Source organism: Trichechus manatus, unplaced genomic scaffold (genome assembly GCF_000243295.1).
Source record: "Trichechus manatus latirostris isolate Lorelei unplaced genomic scaffold, TriManLat1.0 scaffold00006, whole genome shotgun sequence".
Classification (NCBI taxonomy): Eukaryota; Metazoa; Chordata; class Mammalia; order Sirenia; family Trichechidae; genus Trichechus; species Trichechus manatus.
Window position 1 is genome coordinate 24076017 of NW_004443942.1, and position 22485 is coordinate 24098501.

The 22485-nt window shown below is 35.0% G+C and overlaps 1 protein-coding gene across 1 annotated transcript in view; it reads right to left on the minus strand.

The window, feature by feature from the left end:
* CCDC73 (coiled-coil domain containing 73) overlaps positions 1-22485 on the minus strand; it is a 100438-nt gene that overhangs the window by 17561 nt on the left and 60392 nt on the right. The window contains exons 9-13 of the mRNA XM_004369763.2: positions 12859-12987; positions 12309-12368; positions 11266-11370; positions 4384-4494; positions 349-483 (exon numbers count right to left, since the gene is read on the minus strand). Of these exons, the coding sequence (XP_004369820.1) occupies positions 349-483; positions 4384-4494; positions 11266-11370; positions 12309-12368; positions 12859-12987 (540 nt within the window). The remainder of the gene's footprint in view (positions 1-348; positions 484-4383; positions 4495-11265; positions 11371-12308; positions 12369-12858; positions 12988-22485) is intronic.

Sequence of the window (22485 nt, forward strand, 5' to 3'; positions counted from 1 at the left end):
CAGAGAGAGAAAGCCTTCCCCTGGAACTGACACCCCAAATTTGGACTTGTAGCCTACTAGACTATGAGAAAATAAATTTCTCTTTGTTAAAGCCAAAAAAAAAAAAAAAAAAGAACAGTATTTTCAACATATGTGCATGCTGGAACAACTGGAAATCTATAAAAAACAGCATTAACCCTTACTTCACGCTGTACACAAAAATTAACTAAAAATGTATTATAGACCACTTGCTCACACTCATTTTTTTTTTTTAAGTTGAGAAACTGAAAATATAAAGCAGGGAGAAAATCTTCAGTGACGATGATAATTTCTTTAAGAGTTCTGTACCCCAAAACACTTGAATTTTACCTGAAACTTCTTGTCTTCCTCAAACTTCTTCTGATCACATATTTGGTTATAATGTTCTTGTAACTTAATATGAGTTTCTTTAAGTGATGATAATTCATTTTTAATCTCATTCATTTCTCCATTAAGTTCTTCAACCTATTATAAAATTTAACCAAAATTAACTATAAACATTTTTTGTATGAAAATACTTCACTAACACAAGTTTTGTGAAATAGTAACAAGTAAAAAAATCCCAAAGTAATTATTAATATTAAAAGCTACTATTTATTGAATGCTTACTATGTACTACGCATTGTGCTGAGTACTAATAAACATAATTTCTGACTCATAAAAACCCTATGAGGTATTTTTATCCCTAATTTGCAGGTGAGAAATATGAAGCCCACAGAAGTCAAACAACTTGTCCAAGATCACATGGATATAACCTCGCAGTCAGGATTTAAATCCAAAGCTAAATCTAAGGACTGTGTTCTTAATTACCACATTAAACTACCTCTTGTTACAAATGAAAAATGATGAAATTATTTTAATCATAAAAATTCTATAGAATTTACACCTTCATTGCTTCTTGAAAGTTCTATTTTCTTGTTGCAAATTGGATATCAGATTTTAACTCAACTAGGTGAGTACTAAGCAGTAGCACAATAGAAACAGACATTTCAACCTAATTATTTACATCTACAAATTGGGCTCTCAATAGCTATAAAATCTCATAAACCAAGGTGTACTCTCTCATGGGAACCTCAAATATGAGACAAGGTAAGTTTCACTGAGGAGGAAATACCCCTTTGTCATGGAAGATTATAAAAGTTTCTCTTAAACAATTTTAAAACTCCTACCATAAATCCCACAAATGTGTGTAATATTCCCGTTCTTTCTCTCTTATCTCCCCGAGTCCTAGCTCTAGCAATTATCTCCTCTCTTCTGCCTATTCTTAGTAGCTTCCAGTACACCAGCATCTTCCCCTCAGCCTACAAATACGCTCGTCTCACATTCCTAATTTTTTCCTCCTGGACTCAACTACGCTGTCTCTCTCGTTTCTTAAAATAAACAGTCCACACTTGCTATTTTCAAATTCTAACCTCTCATCACTCCTTAACAACCTGACTTCTGCCTGCACTCTTCTACCAATCATTTTCTCTAGTATCACCCACAAATAAGCAAAAGGGTTTTCTCAAGTACTCATACTACTTAGCAGCTCTGTAGCATTTGACTGTTGACTACTCTGTTCTTTAAACAGCCTGTTCTCTTGACTTCCATGGTACTACTCTCTCTTTATCCTCCTCCCTTTCTCAGCTCCCCTCTCAGAAAATGCTGGCATTCCCCAAGGTGCTTTCTTTAGCCCTCTTCTTTTCAAGGCTTCTACTCCTTCATAGACAATCTTATTACTCCTATAGCTTCAAATTTCATCTTTATGCTAATAAATCTTAAATCTGTATCTCCTTCCCCAACCTCTCTCCTAAGATTAGATTCATATCTTGTCCAAGCTTGCAGGCACTATAAATTCAACAGTTCCCAAAGTAAACTAATTATTTTCATCCACCAAGTCTGCTTCTCCTTTTACATTCCTTATGTCAGTTAATGACATTATCATTCTTTAGTCATACTAATCTTGGAGTCATAGTTGACTTTTTCCCTTTCAATACTCATTATATATAAAATGTCACTAACCCTGCCAATTCTATTTCCCAAATGCCTCCTACCTCTATCTCTGTTCTCACTACTATTGCCAGAATTCACACCCTCATAGGCTCATGGCTAGATTACTGCAATATTATTCTTACTGGTCTCTTTCCATAAAGCCATCTTCCATACTGTTGTTAGAGTTGTTTTTCTAAAACACAACTCTGTCTACATCACTTCTCTGCTTAAAATCTCTGAATGGCTTCCCATTACCTATAAAATAAAATTCAACTGTCTTATTGAGGAGCCTTTCAAAAAGCAGATCTCAACTAATTTTCCAATGTCACATTCCACATATCCTATGCTTTATTCAGAGTAGACTATTCATCACTCTTGAAAATGCAAATTTTCATGCTTCCATGATTCTTCCCATTCTTTCTTAAATGGAACGACAGTAGTATGGGATAGGGAAGAGTTGAGAATGAGCACCTAACTAGCTAAAATCAAAATAGATACATATAATACCATTCTCTATAATATTTCAATGAATTTTAAATATATCATTTAATAGTATTGTTATGTATTTGTATAGTATTTTCCCTCACTGCTTATTTTTTGAAGAGCCAAATATAAAAGAGCAATTTATGTGATTCTAACTTATTTTTGTCAGTATCTTTATTATTCTTTTTAACTCATCTGGACCTCATCTTACTAGCCATACTATAATTCCCCTTCATTTAAGAATGATGAAAAACTTACACAGAGATAGAAATACAATTAGAGAATAGATCTGACACCGTCCACATTCAAGAAAACTCATATAGAACCAAAGCAGCATTTTCTTCTTCAACTATACTAAAACATTATGGAGGTAAAATGATTGTATAATCTAAAAATTCTAGAACAAAACTGATATATTGAGGTCTCACCAGTGAAACTGAATGCTTATTTTCTTAAATCAATTACTTTTTTTCCTTAGGGGAGGTGCATGATTTTGGCCTCACCAGAAAAAATGAATGTTTAATTTGCTTAGCTCAACTGATTTTTTTTTTTTGGGGGGGGGAGTACATTTGGCATACTGAAGTTCATGTTCCCTTTTCGCTTTATAAAGTTTTCTTTATCCTGAGAGTAGTATTTCCATGGCTTTTTAAACAAAAAAATTCACTGGGGATAAGAAGAAGCGGAATGGAATGTGGGTTATAAGCTAAAATGAAGATTACTATGCCTGTTGCTTAATAATAAACTATTTTTATAAAATGTGAAAAACCATATATCAAATATCCAAAAAGTTGCATTTAGAAAAGATTCAGTTTTTTTTTTTTACTAGTTTAGACATTATTAACCATTTTTGAGTATTCTGATGCAGGTAATCACAAACTATTTAATTTGATTTAATTATAACATATCCTTAAGTATTCTGGTGCAAATGATTAAGTTACATCAGAATTTTTCTTAGAATTGAGTAAAGCTTATCAAAATCATCAGTGAAGACTTGATCTCTCTAGCATAAATTAATGAGAACACATTAGCTGAAAATTAATTGAAAATCAAGAATTATATTATGTAATTTAAATCAAACATAAATCACCTACAGAAAATGTTATCAGTCTGGTATTTGAGATATTATTAATACTTGTTGGCCATTTGTATAATAATCTAAAATATAATTTTACTTTCCCAAAATATAGCTTTAAAAAACTCATAAATAGTGACTTCCTAGTGTTAATTCTTTAAATAGAATTGAAAGGCAATGAAAACAGATCTTAAAATAGAATAACCAATTTTGGTGTCCACCAATCTTTAAAGTGAAACTTCATATTTCACAACTTTAATTTGCATCACTTTACACTATTATCATCTACTTCATCGAAATTAAAAATTAGCATAAAATAAAGAGATACAGTTTAAGGAAACAGCCATGTTTATAACGTATTTTAAAGTTTATAACAAACTCTTACGATAAAATGTTAGTATCACACAACTTGACTACAGTATACGTGGTCTAAAATGGCTTTAATACATCTCAAAAAAACTGCTGAGGAAAGCTAAATATTTATCAGCTAACAATACCTATATACTTCTTTACTTCAATCATGTAATAAAATACTATGCAATGGTTTTCTGAAAAAGTAAATTAATTTTTCTTTGTTACATGAGAGATCATTCAAATTACACACACACACACAAACTTATATATATGTGGTCTTCCATGCATGAAAACATTACAGGAAATTTTATTAAATTTAGTTTTTAAAAAGCATTCATTTCTTTGGAAACATGAGTGCAAGAAGAAAATGTGTCTGACTTTTATTCCTGTATTATTTTTGCAATATTTGCTTAGCCTTTAATAGTTATTTTAAATGTCTATAACTACCAAAAATATTTTACTAGTTTACTATTTAATAAACCTACATGTTTTCTCCAGGTTCCTAGTGCTTTCTCATGCTCATTTTGAAGAATAAGGAACTTTTCTTCATTTTCTCTTACCTTCTCCCTTTGCAGCTCATTATCTCTTTCAAGGGTCTGCAATAAAATTAATTATCCAAAAAATAATCAATACCACATTAATGAACTTTGATGTGTTTTATGTTGCTTGGACCTTTGCTTTTAACATGCTGAAACTGCCATACAGATCAGTGATAATGTGTTATCTCAACAATAATTTTCATAAATTAACAGAAAGGTGCTTATAGTTTAGCTAACAGGAAATAGGGGGAGGTTATGAAAAAGAAATGGCTATAAAAGGGTATAAAAACATTGCCATTATTCAGTTTCACTGCATAAGTTTTAATGTACTGAAAGAGTAATATAAAGTACAGCACTGAAAAATATAAAATGTAGCATAATCCAGCCTTACCTTACTAAAAAAAATTAACTACCACAGAATATTTTTTTCTTATCTATTTATTCTAGAAATTAAGTGGCTAGAAAACTCTTAAATACAATTTTAATTTTTAATTTCAAATTAACACATTTTTAATAGAGATTAAATATTTACTGTATTAACCTAATTACTTCATTAAATTAACACAATAAAAATCACTATCTTTCCCTAAAAAAAAACCTTAAAGATTAAAAATACTACCAAGTGTTTTCTAAGACAAGGTAAGTTTTAAAGCTATTAAATCAGTATCGCCAACATTACTAGGTTTCTTCAATGTCTGTTGATAATCTAAGTAAACTTCTATAAAAGAAAAATAGTAAGAACTCTTACCTACATGTCCAACACATCTGTAATTTTTAAGTTCATTTGTTTATTATTAAAGCTACGTACACAGAGTAAAAATTTCAAGCCACACAAAATGATATACAAAGAAAAAGTTCTCCAGTTCTCCTCCCAGAAATAACCACTCTAGCAGTTTCTTTTGCAACCTTCCAGAAATTATCTATAAGCATACAAGTATATTATATCTTTAAAAATACAGATGAAACCATATCATAGTTCTGTACTGCTCTGTAATCAGCTTTAAAAAAAAACTAATAACGTGTGTTACTTTCCATATCATTACATACCGATTTACCTAATTTTAAAGTCTGCATAGTATTCTGCTTACTTAAAGAGTTCCCAATAACATCTATAATATCAATCAATCAATAAATATATAAATATGCAAAATTATGGCAACTAATCTAATTAAAAGCATTTTAAAACACATGTAACTTTAACAAGAAGATTCTGTTTTCTAGCTCCTAAAGAGCTATGCACTTTGAGAGCACTCAATGAATACCTATTTTTAATTGCCTTTACTTCAGGATAATGGTTTATATAAAAGTTATGTTTCCTTTTTAATTTCTAGGTACAAATAATAACAGGGCTTTTCTAGAATATTTACAATGCTGTATAATTAATAGATTCACCACTCGTCTGTCAGTTTGTCACACTGGTGGCTTGTGTGTTGCTGTGATGCTGTAAGCTATGCTATCAGTATTTCAAATACCACCAGGGTCACCCACAGTGGACACATTTCAGTGGAGCTTCCAGACTAAGAAAGACTAGGAAGAAGGACCTGGCGATCAACTCCTAAAAAAAAATTGGCCAGTGAAAACCTTATGAGTAACAGTGAAGCACTGTCTTTTATAGGGCCGGAAGATGAGACCCTCAGGTGGGAAGGCACTCCAAGTACGACTAGGGAAGAGCTGCCTCCTCAAAGTAGAGTTGACCTTAATGACACGAATGGAGTAAAGCTTTTGAGACCTTCATTTGCTGATGTGGTATAACTCAAAATGAGAAGAAACAGCTGCAAACATCCATTCATAATCAGAATGTGGAATGTAGGAAGTACAAATCTAGGAAAACTGGAAGTCATCAAATGTGAAAGATCAATATCCTAGAGCTGAAATGGACTGGTATTGGCCATTTTCAATTGGATAATCATATGGTCCACTGTGCTCGGAATGACAAATTGAAGAGCAATGGCATTGCATTCATCGTCAAAAAGAACATTTCAAGATCTATTCTGAAGTACAACACTGTCAGTGACAGGATAATATCCATACACCTACAAGGAAGACCAGTTAATATGACTATTATTCAAATGAGGTACTAAAAGCTGGCTGAAAGTTTTGCAAAATGGTGGGCTTCACTGTAGGTTGATCTGGCTGGGCTTTTTCACTGGGAGAGCTTAACTGAAGCATCTATACTCTTTCTCTTAGTTTCCCCAGAAAAGAATCTTCCATTCTCCTGCCTGAGAGTTACAAGCCTAGCTGGACTCTGAATGGGGAAAGTGGGCTGGGAGGTCTCACCATTCAGCATTTGGACTTTTCACTCTGTTTGCAATATAATACTCCCAGTGGTGTGCTGGTAAACTGGTTTCAGGGGATGGAAGGGCAGCCTGATTTGCAGCATCTGCCAATTTCCTTAGTGTTAAATACTCTCACCATGGTCAATTTCAAGCTACTGCTGATTTAATCATTCCTTAATGTCCAATTAGATTTCACTGGTACAAGCTGGCTTCAGCACACCACTGGATCCCTCCTACCTCAGCTGTCCCTCAAATTCTCCAAAGTAAACCTTCAGTCTTCTGCCAAGTAGGAGAGGGGCAGTGCTTACTTGTACAGGATGGAGAAGAGAATCTGGGAGTGCAATGGCTTCTGATACAGATCTTCCAGTTTTGGGCTTCAGTTACACACATTACTTCCAGAGGCACATGATGCTTGCAATTCCTGACTATTTCTGCATCTTTGGCTTAGGTTTCTACTCACCGTCATGTACTAAGTAAATTACTGTTCATCTGGTTCCCACTTTTAAAACTTTATTTTTATTGTTTCCTCTCCCTATTTTCTTGTCCTTCTGGATTTATGACCTTTAAATAAATGCCATTTTATTGCTGTTTCAGAAGAAGGTGGAAGTGAATATGTGCGTTCAATTCAAAATGTTTAACCAGAAGCCCTGACATGCAATATCTGAACTTGAGAATTTATTCATCAATTAATCATTCATTCATTTAATAAAATTTAATGAGCTTCTACTGTGTGCCAGACACTATTTTAAGCTCTTGTGCTACATCAGTGAAAAAGAGAGGCAAATGTTACCATCCTCATGTAGTTTATAGTCTATTGGGAAATTATTTGGTATTATTTGCATCTGGACTAACAAATCTGAAAACTGTCTCTGCAAAAAATGGATACTGTGGAAGGTTAAAATAAAACCATCTGCTAATGGTTTAATCTACCAAAACCTAAGTAAATTATGCTTATTAATACTATGCTAAAACTATGACTACAGGAGCATAATTATGCTTATATATCTGGATTAAACTATGAATCATAATAGAGAATATTTTCTGTAATGAGAATTTAGGCCTCCATTCTCCAAATTGTACTACTAAAAAATAAAAATAGAACAGAAGACAGCATGATTACAGAGCATTGGAAAACAGGAGGTCATTATCAAGAGTAATGATCCCTTTTAGTACAGGTAGAATTAGAATGCTCCTTGAGAAAACACTTGAGATATCTACGCAGCACAAGCCTCAGCATCAGCTCAGCATTAATATTTTGTTATACTATATATCAGTGGTTCTCAAACACCAGCCTGCAGATAAGTACTGATCCATGACAAAATTTTCACTAGTCCATGGCAAAAAATGTCAATATAAGGTTATCAAATGTCTTTTCTTGTAAAGGACTATCCTTTCTTCTGAGATTATGTCCTTAATATATATACTTTTGTTGTTAAAATGTTCTCTTTTATAAAATGAGAGTGATGATGAATAATATCGCTTGTTTTAAAGTTCTTGCTTATCGAAATAAAAAGCTGACAATTCTGTCCTATTCTTGCCAATACCTTGTTTGAAATTTTACTGCATGAAATTCAGCTTGACTACATACTATCAAGAGGACCCCTGGTGGCACAGTGGTTGAGTGCTTGGCTGCTAACTGAAAGGTTGGCAGTTTGAACCCACTAGCCGCTCTTTGGGAGAAAGATGTGGCAGTCTGCTTCCATAAAGATTACAGCCTTGGAAACCCTAATGGGCAGTTTTACTCTATCCAACAGGGTCACTACGAGTCTGGAGAGACTCTACAGCACACAACAACAACAAATATAAAGGCTCAGATGATACCTGTGGCTAGTTAAAGAGGAAAGACATTTGGAATATCTAAGATATTGGCAGTCATAATTACAAGATCCTGGAACCACATTTATAGATACCATTATCTCAAAGAAACACATGACTATATTTCTCTGATTACTGTAGTCCAACAATACATAAATCCTGAGAGTTTATCAACGGGCAATTTAAGGGCCCTGGTGGCTCAGTGGCTAAGAGCTCAGCTGCTAACCAAAAGGTCGGCAGTTGAAATCCACCAGCTACTCCTTAGAAACCCTATGGGGCAGTTCTACTCTGTCCTATAGGGTTGCTATGAGTCAGAATTGGCTCGACCGCAACGGGTTTGGTTTCTTTTTTTGGTTTAGTGTAAGTATAACTGAGCTAATAAAATCGGTAGGTCTCATAGATCAAGGAATAATACCTTAACAGTGTAATGTTGTAGAAATAGTGCTGGATTAGATCGTAACAAAAACTTACTCCCAGTTTTGCCACTAATTCCAGTAAGCTTACATTTTTTATGAAATTAGCTTTTCTGTGAAATTAGCTAATCTCTAATATTTTGTTCACCCTAAAAATCTAAGTTTCAACTCCTTTAAATGGTTTAGGAGACATTCCTAATAACAGCTACTTGCAAATAATTGGGTAAATTATATCCTGTGTTTCCCAGAAGAAAACTAACATAATAGTTACCATTATCGATCTGATGGGGTGGGGGGGTACACTTGCTTATCAACTGGCCCTTCAGAAAATTGTTTTTTTTGTTTGTTTTTTTACTAGTTTATTCACTGGATTAGGTAAAAGGGTTAAGGGGAAGGAGTGGTTTGACTCTGGCACACCTCCTCCCCCTTCCTCTTTTAGGCCTGATGGCACTGGGGACAAGCAAGAAAAACAAGGAAAGCAAAACTCTCTTTACGTGATTGGCCAAAGCCCATCAATGGTGAGGAAATAAAACTTGTATTGTTCAGGGTAAGTTTGGTTCCATTCAACACTAGTGGCCTCTACATAATTTGTAGGGGCCCAGTGCAAAACGAAAAAAGCAAGAAAAAAGTGCCATTAAAGACACTAAAATATAAAACTTTTCCTTTTTTCCCATTCTGTCTCTCTGTCTCTGTTTGTCATGATGTTGCCATGGTAAACAGGCAACCTCAAGGGATTGCAACTTCCAGGCAGGATGTACTCAGTACCTGGACTGGGTGTAGGTCAAGGCTTGCCACCATACCCCACCCCAGAATGCTGCACATGCACCGAATCCTGACCCTCTCTGCTGGCACCTAAGCCTCCACCTGGCGTTGGAGGACAACAGCAGAACATGGGCCTTCCTCCATCAATATGACCCAGTCAACCACCAGGCAGCAATGTTAGGGCAGGAGCCGGGACAGGGAGGCCAGGCAGGGCCCAGGCCACCAGATGGTAGACGAGACAACAGCTAAGAACTCATCTGAGGAGGCAGTGGGAGACAGAATCCAGCCCAAGTGAGGCCCTAAGCCCCCGAGGCATGTGCCATTGTCCTATAGGACTTAATTTACAAAACATAAATTCAAAGATAAAGCTATTAAGAATTTCAAGACAGCAACTGCAAAACATTAAACCCTAAGCACGGGGTCCTTTTGAGTGTGAAGCCCTGTGCAACTCCACTGATTGCATGCCTGTGAAACTGGCTCTGTCCTCTACTGATGGTAGTCTCTACATGAGAGACAAGTGCAGTTTTCTTGGGAAATGTTCAGCTTTGTCCTGCCTCCTTTGCTACCAAGAGCCCCTTCAGAGGAGCAGAAATATCTTCCATTTGTCACCTCAGTGGAACATGCTCCAGGTTATTCTCTGGTTGGACATTCCATCACTTGGCTCAGTGGTACCTAGGGAAGTTCCAGCCCCTCCACTAACCTCCATGCTCCTTCATGTGAAACCAAGGAGACACCGAGGTTCTCCTTTCTGCACTCTTCCAGGGTCATGGACTATTGGAACAAGCACACTATACTTTAAGCCTCACTGTCACAGATTACTCCAAAAATTTTCTGCCTTGAAATTTCCAGACCAGAACTAGGCATCGGTATATGTGTTCTTGGTACATTCCAAATCTTCAAGAAGCACATACCAACTTCTTTCACATAAACTTTTCACATTTTACTCCATTAGCACCACCAGAGTGGGACTTCAGGTTTCTACAACATCTCAAGCATCCATCCAGGGAACAAGATGGCAGTCTCTCCTTCCTGTACCCCAATCTTTACAACTGATTCTCATGTAGATTCCCTCATTTAACTTCATGAAGGAAATGCATCCTCTTCCCCTGGAGAGGTGAGAAAGCCTCTCTTCTTGAACAATCAAGAATCCCAAAACAATCACCATAACTTCTTCCCCTCCCTAGTTATTTTCTTATATATACTGAAGAGAGGATGATGGGGTGATTGTGGTGGTAATACAGCCAGTTATAACAAATTCCTGTGAAGAGGGATATCACTCCAACTTCTGGAAGCTCACTGATTGCTCTCTTAGAATGCGGTGATACTTAGCCCCTTTTTGAGTTTTGAGCCTTGAACACAATTCCAAAAGAAAAAAAAACCTCACTCATCCTGTTACAAAATGAAATTAGATACTTAATAAAATTCAATATTTGACTTGTGAGTTAGATGTTGAAAAAAATATGTTCATTACTTGAGACACTGATCTTGATAAAGTTGGATAGGTGAATGCAACTAAACAGGTGAAGCTCATTAGATGGAAATATACTGAAGGAAAATACAACCTGATTATTTTCTTTTAGCACCTTCAACTCTGCCTTCATTTCAGTATTAGCTTGAGTCTGTTGCTGAAGTAACTGCTGCATATGTTGAAAAGAAATGATGACATTCTTGAAAAAAAGTATAAATATTATACATCAGCAGAAAAACTTAAGATAGTTATGTTTCTGAATTCATTCTTCAAATACATATTCTAGTTTTTTAACTTATTTTCTTTATAAGTTGAAACCTGTGAGAGCCGGAATTCAAAGGGACTGTCTTGTTTTTCCAGGTCTTGCCAAGTTTTCTGGCTTTAACATGGTGCAGTCTTACCATTTTTCTATTGCTCTCTATTAGTGGAAAATATTTGAATTTTCCTTCTCTGACAGGTTTCCACCTTACACGGGTTCCAGATTTCACTGTAATTTCATTTCAATACTGTCATACTTTACTAACTTAATATCTAAAATAATTTATATTGTAAAGTATTGTTCTAAAAGTCCTTTAAATAATTAACAAAGTTCTTTGAAATGGAATGCAGATTCTGAGACACTATTGAAAAATGTGAAGAATTTAAAACTAAATAAAATTTTGTTGGCTTCCCCAACAAAACAGTAAATATATTGCTACTATAATGTCATAGTGCAAATAGGCCAGGATGTATATGGAATCAAATGAAGGAAAAAATAAAGAGAAAAATAGAAACAGGGTATATTTTCTTTTACACATCTTTTTTCTTTTTATAGAAGAATTATAAATACTAAATCAATTCAAATGATAATATAATGACCTAAACAATCATGCATTAAGCATACATACATTTCAATATTTATCTGCTAGGGTCACATTAAACTATCAAGGAAAAAACCGATTTCCTTTTAATGGACATATATTTGAGACTTGGTTAAAAAGGTACATATGTGTCCATTCAATGCACATTAAATGAGTGCCCACTTTGCTGGGCATTGACCTAGACATGATTCCATTTGTTATTTAATTTGTTTATTCCCTACATTGTAGCTAATTTTAAAACATTTACTGGTTTCCAAAATATCATATAATCGTTTACCTGCCTTTCTTCCTGAATGTGGGCATTCTCTTCATTAATCTTCTTATTTAATTCCAATTCCTTAAAAATTTGAATTTAAAGTTATAAAATCCAGCAAATTCTACATTCAATTAAATGCTCAACAAATTTGGAGTGGCATCACCTATTATTACTCCAGACTACCTCACATTTTCTTGTACTGAACCAGTTAACTCCAGTGACCTGAAGAAGGTGTCAGAAGCCCAGTATAATCTGGTGCAAACTTATAAATGTTAATGTTAAAATGACAGAATTTCTCATCTCCAAAAGCTGTTCTGTAGATACCATCGTACCACAAGATTATCTGATACCACATTAAAGTGGGGCTAAAATTAGTATAGCCAAATTTTATTGGCCCAAAGTCTTGCTAATGGCAAACATTACCTAATAATTTAAAAACAGATTATATTTTGAAATTTTTTTACTATGTATATTAACTTCATATAGGACATTTTTTGTTATGATCCTTAAATTTTCATAAATTTTTCTAAAAAGACTAATATAGTAAAAATGAATACATTTAATTAAATACCATATTGAGTCTTTCTTGAAGTTCTTGAAATTTCTGTTCTTTAATTGTGAGATTGATGTTTTCTTCTCCCATTTTATACTGACATGTGACCTTGGACTTTATCAAGTCCGAGGTTAGTTTTTTTAGTTCCTTTAAGATAAGAAACATATCAAACAGAAAAGTCAGTTTATTTCATATAAGCAACGTATGTTCCTGACAATTTCAAAAGTCCACCTTTAAACTCATAGTTTGCTACATTTCATGTGTCAAGATAATATTACTGGCTCATCAAGGTCTAGTTTCCCTAGTTCCCTTGTAAGATCAGCCAACACAGGAATGCAATCACACAGGGATAGAATGCATAATCTTGGATCTTAAAAAGAGGGCACTAACTAAATGAACTGACCAACCAGAAGTAGGGTGTTTTCATTCATTACTTATTCAGCAAACATCTTCTGAGATAAAAAGATGATAATAAAGGATTCTCAATTCTCTAGCTGATTAGCACCTTAAAAGAAAAATTTATGTAAGAAATAATTACTGTATTTTTACGCAAATAACACGCACCTTCTACATTTGTTTGCCAACCGCTCCCTCCCCTCTGCAAGGTATTTTCGTATGCACACTGTGCTAATTTTTTTTTTTTTACAACATGTAAAAAAATGTTGTAAATCGGGTTGCAATACGGTAATCCCCAACTCTGTTGTAAGCCAGCTCTGATGTAAGTTGAATATTTTTTTCTGTTTTCGTTATTACTGCCTTTTATTATCAGTATCTTTATAAACTGATCTTTGTCTCTAGAGGTTGGAAACATTACATACAAACTTTCAGATATATTTTAAAACATACATACACACATAAAAAAAATACACAATTCACAAAAATTTGCTCCGATGATGAAGAGTTAGACGTTGGCATTTTGTCAGCTGAGGTGACAACTCCACTTGTGGAAGGTTCTAGACCATCTGGATTATCCCTGGGAATGGGAATGGTATTTCTAGTAAGAAAACTAGTGAGAGTTGTCTGTATGGTCCTTTTCTTTTTTTCTTCATATATTTGCGGTAACATCTCACTGCTTCCAGAATCTGCCCATCAACTTTAAAAAAGTTGTAAGTGTTTGGGTCTGTGTTTTCAAGCAACTGAAGGCCCTGATTTAGTTTAGAAAACTAAATCTATACAGCAGTGTTTTGAAGAGTAAATCATAAAATTGAACATCTGTGAGTGAATATCTAGGAATGATAACATCAGCAAATTACATGCTCAAACACTGTATGTAGTACATATTACTAATGATAAGATGTACAAACAAAACGGAGGTCGTAAGTGCAGTTTGTCATAACCCTAACACATCGTAGGACTACCTGTACAATACAACGTGATGAGTGCTATAATATAGGAATTTACAGGAAGTGTAAAGGAGGAAACAATTTGGTTGAGGGCATCAAGAAGGTATTACAGGAAAAGGTGGTATTTGAACTGAGTCTTTAAGGATAAATTTGCAAAAAGGACAAAAAAGGGCTACACATTCTAGGTAAAAGGTTCTATCTGCACAGAGGCACAGAAACATGAAAGAGAATGGTATTTTTCAGGGAAACAGAACCAACACGACGTGGCTGCAGCATTGGGGCAGGGAGGGGGGATAGAGTATTGGTTGTTGTGGTTGGAAATTTGGAAGGATTCAGATATTGAAAGAGATTTGTATGCCAAGCCAAAGGGTTTGAATTTTATCCTACAGGCAACGGGGAATCAACCGATGAAGGATTTTGAGACTGATACAAGGTTTGCATTTTAGAAAAATAACCCTGGCAATGCTGTGGAGGGTGGAATTGAACAGGAATTTAAAGAAAGGACAGAATGTAAAAAATAAAAATTAAAAAAAAAAGTCTTCATTTGTGAAATTGCATGCTCAATCAATTCAGCAGGTACCAACCAAATACATTAAAATTTTGACATACCAGCTTCGGTAGTGGTGTAATTGTACAATTGTTGTGTGTATATTGGTCATTTTAAATACTCAAGGATCTGACTTTCAAAGTCTCTCATGGACACTTAACTACACAGCACCTGAACCCCTTTTGTATTTGGAGAAACTCTACCTTTTAAAAGCCCACTGCCCACTAGAGAAGCTAGAAATGCCAGATACTATTATATAAGCATATATCCAGGCTCTGTTAATCAGATGCTCCTATCTCAGATATTGGATCAGGAACAGCGATGGCTGTTGCAGCAACAGCGACAGCATCCAGAGTGGTCAACAGTGACAATGCAAGCTGTAGTATACAGTGAATGGCAGTGGAAATTGGTATTATGCCATGATTTTGACTCTGGTCTGAGATACTGCACAGCCTCCCTTGTTTCTGACCATTTTCCAAATCTAAGATGACCAATATCCTTTCAACAAATTCCTTTGCTGCCTAAATCAGTTTCCAATTAAGAATACTGACTAATATACTTCTATTAGTTTGGAGAGAGCTAGCCATTATAGAAATAGGATATAGTTCAAGCATGTAGGGAGAAAGAGCAATTGAGAGGTCAGAAGGAATTTCAGACTTTCTTATCTGATAAGGCATTTAAGGGGCAAACTGAGGCTGTGTTTCAGCTATTATCCTGAAAGCCTTTACTAATAAATAATCCACCTATAACTATGGTGCAGAAAAGTTGTATCCATCAAAGCTGCCTAAATCTTAATTTTAACCTAATTTTACTTGAAAGTTGAAATAATAATCCCATATATTTCTATAGTATATTAAACTTTCTGAAGTGCTTTTTCATGCATTTTATTATTTTATAACACATGCAAAACAGTAAAGGCAGATATTATTACAGTCATATTATAAATGGGAATAACAAAGGGAGAAAAAGAGAAAAGCAGCAGAAGTACGCCCTGGGTCATGCACCTCCTTGGGATGACTATAGTTGAAAGGCTCATTTTTTTGTTGTTGTGGTGGTGATAAAATATACACAACGTAAAACTTCTCATTTTAACCATTTGCAAGGGCACAATTCAGTGGCATTAACCACACTCATGATGTTGTACAACTATCACTAGTATTTTTTCCAAAACTTTTTCATTACCCCAAACAGAAACTCTGTATACATTAAACGATAATTCCCCATTTCCCACCCACCCCCAGCCCACGGTAAACCATAATCTACCTTCTGTCTCTATGCATTTGTCTAGTCTAGATATTTTATGTAAATGGGATCATAAAATATTTGTCCTTTTGTGCCTGGCTTATTTCACTTAGCATAATGTTTTCAAGGTTCATCCATGTTGTAGCATGTATCAGAACTTCATTCCTTTTCAAGGCAAAAGTAGAGCCTCCAAGCCACTTTTGCAAATCAGTCAATGAAAACCCTATGGATCACAACGGCCTTATCCACAATCGATCATGGGGATGATGCAGGACCTGGGCAGTGTTCAGTTGTGCATGGGGTTGCCATGAGTCAGAGGCCAACTTGATGGTAGCTAACAACAATATGTATATACCATGTTTTGTTTATCCCTTCACCTACTGATGAACACTTAAGATTGTTTCCACCTTCAGACTATTGTGAATAATGCTGTAATGAACATTGGTGTTCAAGTATATTTGAGTCCCTGCTTTCAATTATTTTGGGAATCTACCTGGAAGGTTTAGTTTTAAGGAAAAGATGAAGTGATTAGTTAAGACAAACAGAATAAATGAGAAATATTATATTACGCAGACAGAAAAAAGCTAATAGATGAAGTAGATGGGACTGAAGGACCAGAGGTAGAGGTAAAAGATTTGAGAGTGCAATGGTACAGATGATAGAAAAGGAAGCTCTGGCGGAGGAAGAAGAGGGCTAAATGAAAAAGCCCAAAGGAAGCATAGTGGGTAATGTTGAGTTTCAAAGCAGGGGCATGCTAGTCTGTAGATCTGCAGAGTCAAGGAGTATAAGAAGCTGGTAATTCAGGAGTCTGAATGGTCAACAACTTCCCCTTTTAACAAATATATAATTTTGAGTGGGGAATACAGAAAAGAAAAAACTTATGTGAATAAACTGCTTATGCTACTACTATTATCAATGGAGTGGTTAAGATCACAGACTCTACAGTCAAGTTTATCTGGGTTTCAATCCAGGCTCTATTTTCCTTGTTGTATTTTTATACAACTTACTTAACTTCACTCTGCCTCAAGCTCCTCATCTTTAAAATGGAGATAATTTTTAAAAAGCTAACAAATTGCCTGGCATATAACAACCCATGCAACAAGTATTTGCTGAGCATCTACTATGTGCCAGGCACTGTTTAAGAGCTTCTAACCAAAAGGTCAGCAGTTGGAATCCACTACCCACTCTTTGGAAACCCTATGGGGCAGTTCTACTGTTCTATAGAGTCGCTATGAGTTGGAATTGACTTGATGGCAATGGGTTCGATTTTTTTCTTTTTTTTGTAATCCAAGGGATTCTATGATTGCTAAAGTTTCAGTATGACGTAGAATTATTTCCCCTATTTATAAAAGAAATTACTCTGAAGTCTTAATAAGTGATATGAATATTCTTTTATGTATTTAAAGAATTAAGATGTATTCTCTCATAGTTGATAACGGTAAGTTTTCCCGTAAACCATAAGCTTCTCAAGGAAAGGTACCATGTTTCATACTTGGTTTAATATTCCATAGCACTTTGATAAATATTTGATTAATATTTATAGTGTTATACATTATTGATTCAACATCACCTGATAGACATCTTTTATGCTCAACTGATTCACGACTGTTCTATATTTTTTAAAAAGACACCAATGATATAGGCTTTAAAATAATGTATACCTTTCTTTGTAAAATGATGTTTCTAAAAACTTGCTTTCAAGCTGCTTTTTTTATACACTATGATGATACTTTTAACTCTTTCATTACTATTGGGTTAACGGTATACCACCACTTTTTGTGCCTCTGGACCTCAGAGGCAGGGTGTTATTCCAGTTCTAATGCATTTAGCATCAAGCTGGGTCCCTTTTGAAATGTGTGAAGCTCAGCAGACAGGATTTCAAGCCTCGTTGTGTAAGCTGAACATTCTACTAGGTGATGCTTCCTAGCTGTGTTAGTTTTGTAAACTTTTGCCGTTTTTTCCCTTTATTTCTGTGAGATAAGGCTTGCAAAGATAATTATGACTTTCCTGTGTGATAGTTAGGGAGCCCTGATGGGTTTGTTTTGGTTTTTCTGTCTTATATTTGGAAAATCAGAGGTTCCTCATGTAACATAATGGAAAGGCACACAATATATAAACTATTTATATAGCTCCCATTGGTATATTGTCATACCACAGATTGGTGGCACCACAGTGCCACTTGTCTCATTGGTGGCTTGTATTACCAGATCATATTTCTCAAAATCTATATTACCAACCAAAAATTTAAAAACACTGAATTGGTAAGCATGCATTCTAATAGTGAAAACACATGCCATCAAAAAAAAAACAAGGGGAAAAATTGTAGTAACAAAAGGGTTTTAAAGGAAAACTTAAAACAATTTTTTGAAATTTTAATTTTTATGTTGGGTTTTCTTAAAGCAAGATATGGCTGTATAAATTAAATGAATATTCAAATAACTTAGAAAATAAATTATCAGATGGCTTGTTTTATACTAGTGATCTGTTCTAGGCTTATTTCTAAGACACAATGCCGTACTGATAAAAGTACAATTAAACTAAGACACAGAAAACCAGTATATGGATAACAAAAACAAGAATTAATTTCTGAAGTCTTTCTTTTTCTTTTATATATTAATTACTTAATCTGAAAAGCATAATAAATTAATATCAGAGACCTCCATGAGATGATTTTCCACTTAAAACATGCTTTTGATTTTATACCCTTTATAGTCTTTTAAGTATCCTGAATTTTTAGTGCATTGTCTGTTTTCTAAGCATTTTATTCAAAGCTGTTAGTGCAGCAAATAAACAGCACATGCTTTGATCTCATTAAATTACAACTTATAGTTCCTAGAGTCATAAATATTATACTCTTTTCTCCTTCACCCCTCCTTTTCGGGTATGGAGTAGTCTGTTTAATATCACTCTCTCCTTGAGCGCTCTGACATTTACTCAGACAAATAGCAGAAGTTATGAATGCTGCTCACAGATAGTATCAGGAAATCTTCATGATTGCCATAATGGAGAACGCAGCATTCAGAACTGTAATACCTAGTTTTATCTAACAATTAAGTTTGGTCTGTTTAACTTTTCTCCACAAAAAAAAAAAAAAGGAATTCCATCTTATCATAAACCAGTAACTTAACTGTCCTGGACAAAATCATACAACAGCATAAAAGAAAAATGAAAATTATCTTTGGGGAAATTAATGATTAGAAGTTTTAAATAAGTGATATAACCAGTGTTACTAGACTTGATTAGCTTCCGAAAAAAAAGTCGAAAAAGAAAAAAGCTTTTCCTAAAGTTAAAAATCAAAGATATATAAATAATACAAAACACACATTATCATACCTAGAACGTCTAAAGTATTAAAATTTGGCTCTTAAAATGTATATTAAATTTTTCATCCATTCAGCAACTCAGACTCTGAACTCTCAAAGGTAAGAAGACTCTCTCACTTTACCCCTTTGTACAATCTCTCTTCCAAGAACTATTTGGCAGCATGGTCACTGGTTGTAATGCTTTCTAGAGTGACCAAGGCCACCACCACTGCATACCCATTAATACATTTAGGTAGCCCTGGCCTAAGCCCCAACACCTAGGAAAAAGGGACTAGTGTGGTCAAGAGCAAACACTAGTCCACTCATGCATAGAAAAAGACATTCTCCACCCTCTTATGTAAATCTGCCAAGCGTATCTCTCCATGGATTTACATGAACCTCATCCTTATCTATAGGTCAGAGTTTTAAACCATATGTTAGAAATAGTCTAGTGTGTTACAATGAAATATCTTGTTTTTATTTAATGTGAAAAATACACAATTTAGTAAAAAAAATTTGATGTATAAGCTTTTCATAATAATGCAAGGACTAATTGAACTCATTGAATTTGAAGGAAATAAAAGCACAGGAATATTTTACTACAATAACTGAAGTTAATATGGATATCATTTAATCATTTAAGTCATTGATAAAAAATATTCAATAAAAAAATAAATGAAAGAACTGAAACTGAAGAGCCATCACTTAAAACATCTTATTCACAACCACTGAGTCAGTTACTCACTATTTATATTTGCATTTGAAGTTTATATTACAAAAATGAATGGTCCTTTTAACAATTCTCTGATTTGGGATTCCAGACAAATTTTTTAAATCACAGCTTTTTCTCCTTATATTAAAAAGGGGTCAACATGAGTCAGAATCAACTCAACAGCAACTGACAACATCTGTGATGGTTAAGATTGTGTGTCAACTTGGATGGGCATGATTCTCAGTGTTTTAATGTGATCATTCCCATGACTGAATATACTGTGAGTAGCCAATCAGATGAAAGGAAATCTCCTTGGGGGTGTGGCCTGCATCTGAATATAAGCAGACGTTCTGGCTTTTTGCTCACTCTGGATCCTGTGGCTGCCTCTTGTCATCTCATCTCCGGTTCTTGGGACTTGAGCTGTCAGCTTATCTGCCAAACTTGGGATTCGTCAATCTTCACAGCCTGTGAGCGGAGCCCTGCTTTCTGACCTGCTGATCTTGGGTGGGCCAGTGCCTGCAGCTACGTGAATCAGGAGAAACCTTGTGGTCTTGCCTGACAATCTTGGAATTCATCAACCTTCATGGCCTGTGAGCGGGAGCCCTGCTCTTGACCTGCTGATCTTGGGCTCACCAGCTTCTGCGGCTCCGTGAATTGGGAGAGGCCTCTACCCTGATCCACGGACTTGGGACGTTCTAGTCTCTACAATCGCGTGAGCTGTTTCCTTGATATAAATCTCTCTATATATATATATTTATATGCTTAACTGGTTTTGCTTCTCTACAGAACCAGCCTAAGACAAAATGTTTCATATTATAGAATGTGACTGAAAAGAAATGTTTTCTGTATATAAATTCTCCTCTGAGGCAGTTTGCTGGATAGACATAGGTTTTAAACGATAAAATATATGATTGTGACCATCCATTTTGGTTCTATACTCAGCTGCACCTTTGCACTTAATTTCTGGACTCCTCAGGTATAAGAATAGAGTCCAATCAATTTAGTGACCATTGTAAGATCAAAGACCTACACATATAACTGTCAATAGTGTCACAAATATTAGTAGTCTCTGAACTCTGGCTTAGCATTTAGAAACCACCTCAATCTTTATCCCAAATGTCCTAGCTTTCCTTGAAGTAGTATTTAAAAAGAAAGTAGTAAAAAAATTCCTAATTGCTTGAATTATGCACTAAAGTAAATGTTATCCATCTGACTGTACAAAACACTCTTCTTCAAAACTTATGCTTATGTCTCTAGGTCCTTAATAAACCTCAAATTATAGTAACATTATAGTTAAATATAAAAAGAATTAAATTTCATGTATATAAAGCTATAATGCTTAGGGTCCCTCCCCCGCTTTTAAAAGCAGAATCCTTTATATTCAAAATGACAACATTGATCCAAATTAGTGGGAATTCTTTTTCCTCAAAATTAATGATGCATTTGGACAACACCACTCATATTCTTTTATCCCTTCAAGAACAAAATATATATTTGAAAAGTGGCTAGGTGAGATTAGGGTTGTAATCTTTGACTTGAAACAAAATTTTCTCTGTACTGAATCAACTAGTCTATGCAGAAACAAAATTCACAAACCTGGCCTTACTAATGTTACAGTCTAATCAAGAGTATCAGAATCCCAACAGAAAATGAATGGCATTCATAAATCAGGATAATCTGCAAAGCTGTGGACAGGATATAAAGGAGCCACAAGGGATGGTGGAAGTTCCAAGGGCTAGCAGCAATGAAGCTGTCATCACTCCTAGGCACGAAAGGATTAAGAAAAGAGATTACTGGAACTCAGAGGAAAGAGTTAAGTAAAGTAGGCCAACTTGACCTGATTAGGGACATGGTCAGCCAGAAGTGACCTCAAAGGGAAGGAAGAAAGAAAATAGATACCACAGTTCACTCTCTTCCCTCCCACAGACCTCCTGCCTTTGCTTTTCATTGGCTCAACTCAGCAGGAAGCCAGAGGGCATGAGAGCTATTGAGGCAATTCATAAAGGTCAGTCTTCCATGCAGAGAGAGGGATGGATAAATGTGGACAGTGGATCTGGAGGGACAAATGGAAGATATTTTACATATCAATAAATAACTACAAAGTAAATGCAAATTATTAATAAAAGTTTATTAATTTATTAATAAAAACAACTCAGTAAATGTTATCTCAAAACATGTACTGAGTGCCAGTAAGGATATATACTCAATTCCCTCAGGAGTAGGGAGATGATCCTAAAAGGATTTAAAGTGGTATTATTTGAGATGGGGCTTTGGAGGGAGCGAGGAAAAGAAAAGAGGGGCCATTCTCTGAAGAAAGAACAAGGCCTTGCCTACTTCTTTTTCCTCTCACACCATTTCCCCCTTATATCAGTTAGGATATTTTCAGTTGTAAATAATGAACACTGAACAGGCCCTAATCAAACTGGCTTAAATAATAATGGGGATTTATTGGCTCATATAACTGCAAAGTCTAAAGGTAGTGCAAGAGGAGGCTGGTCA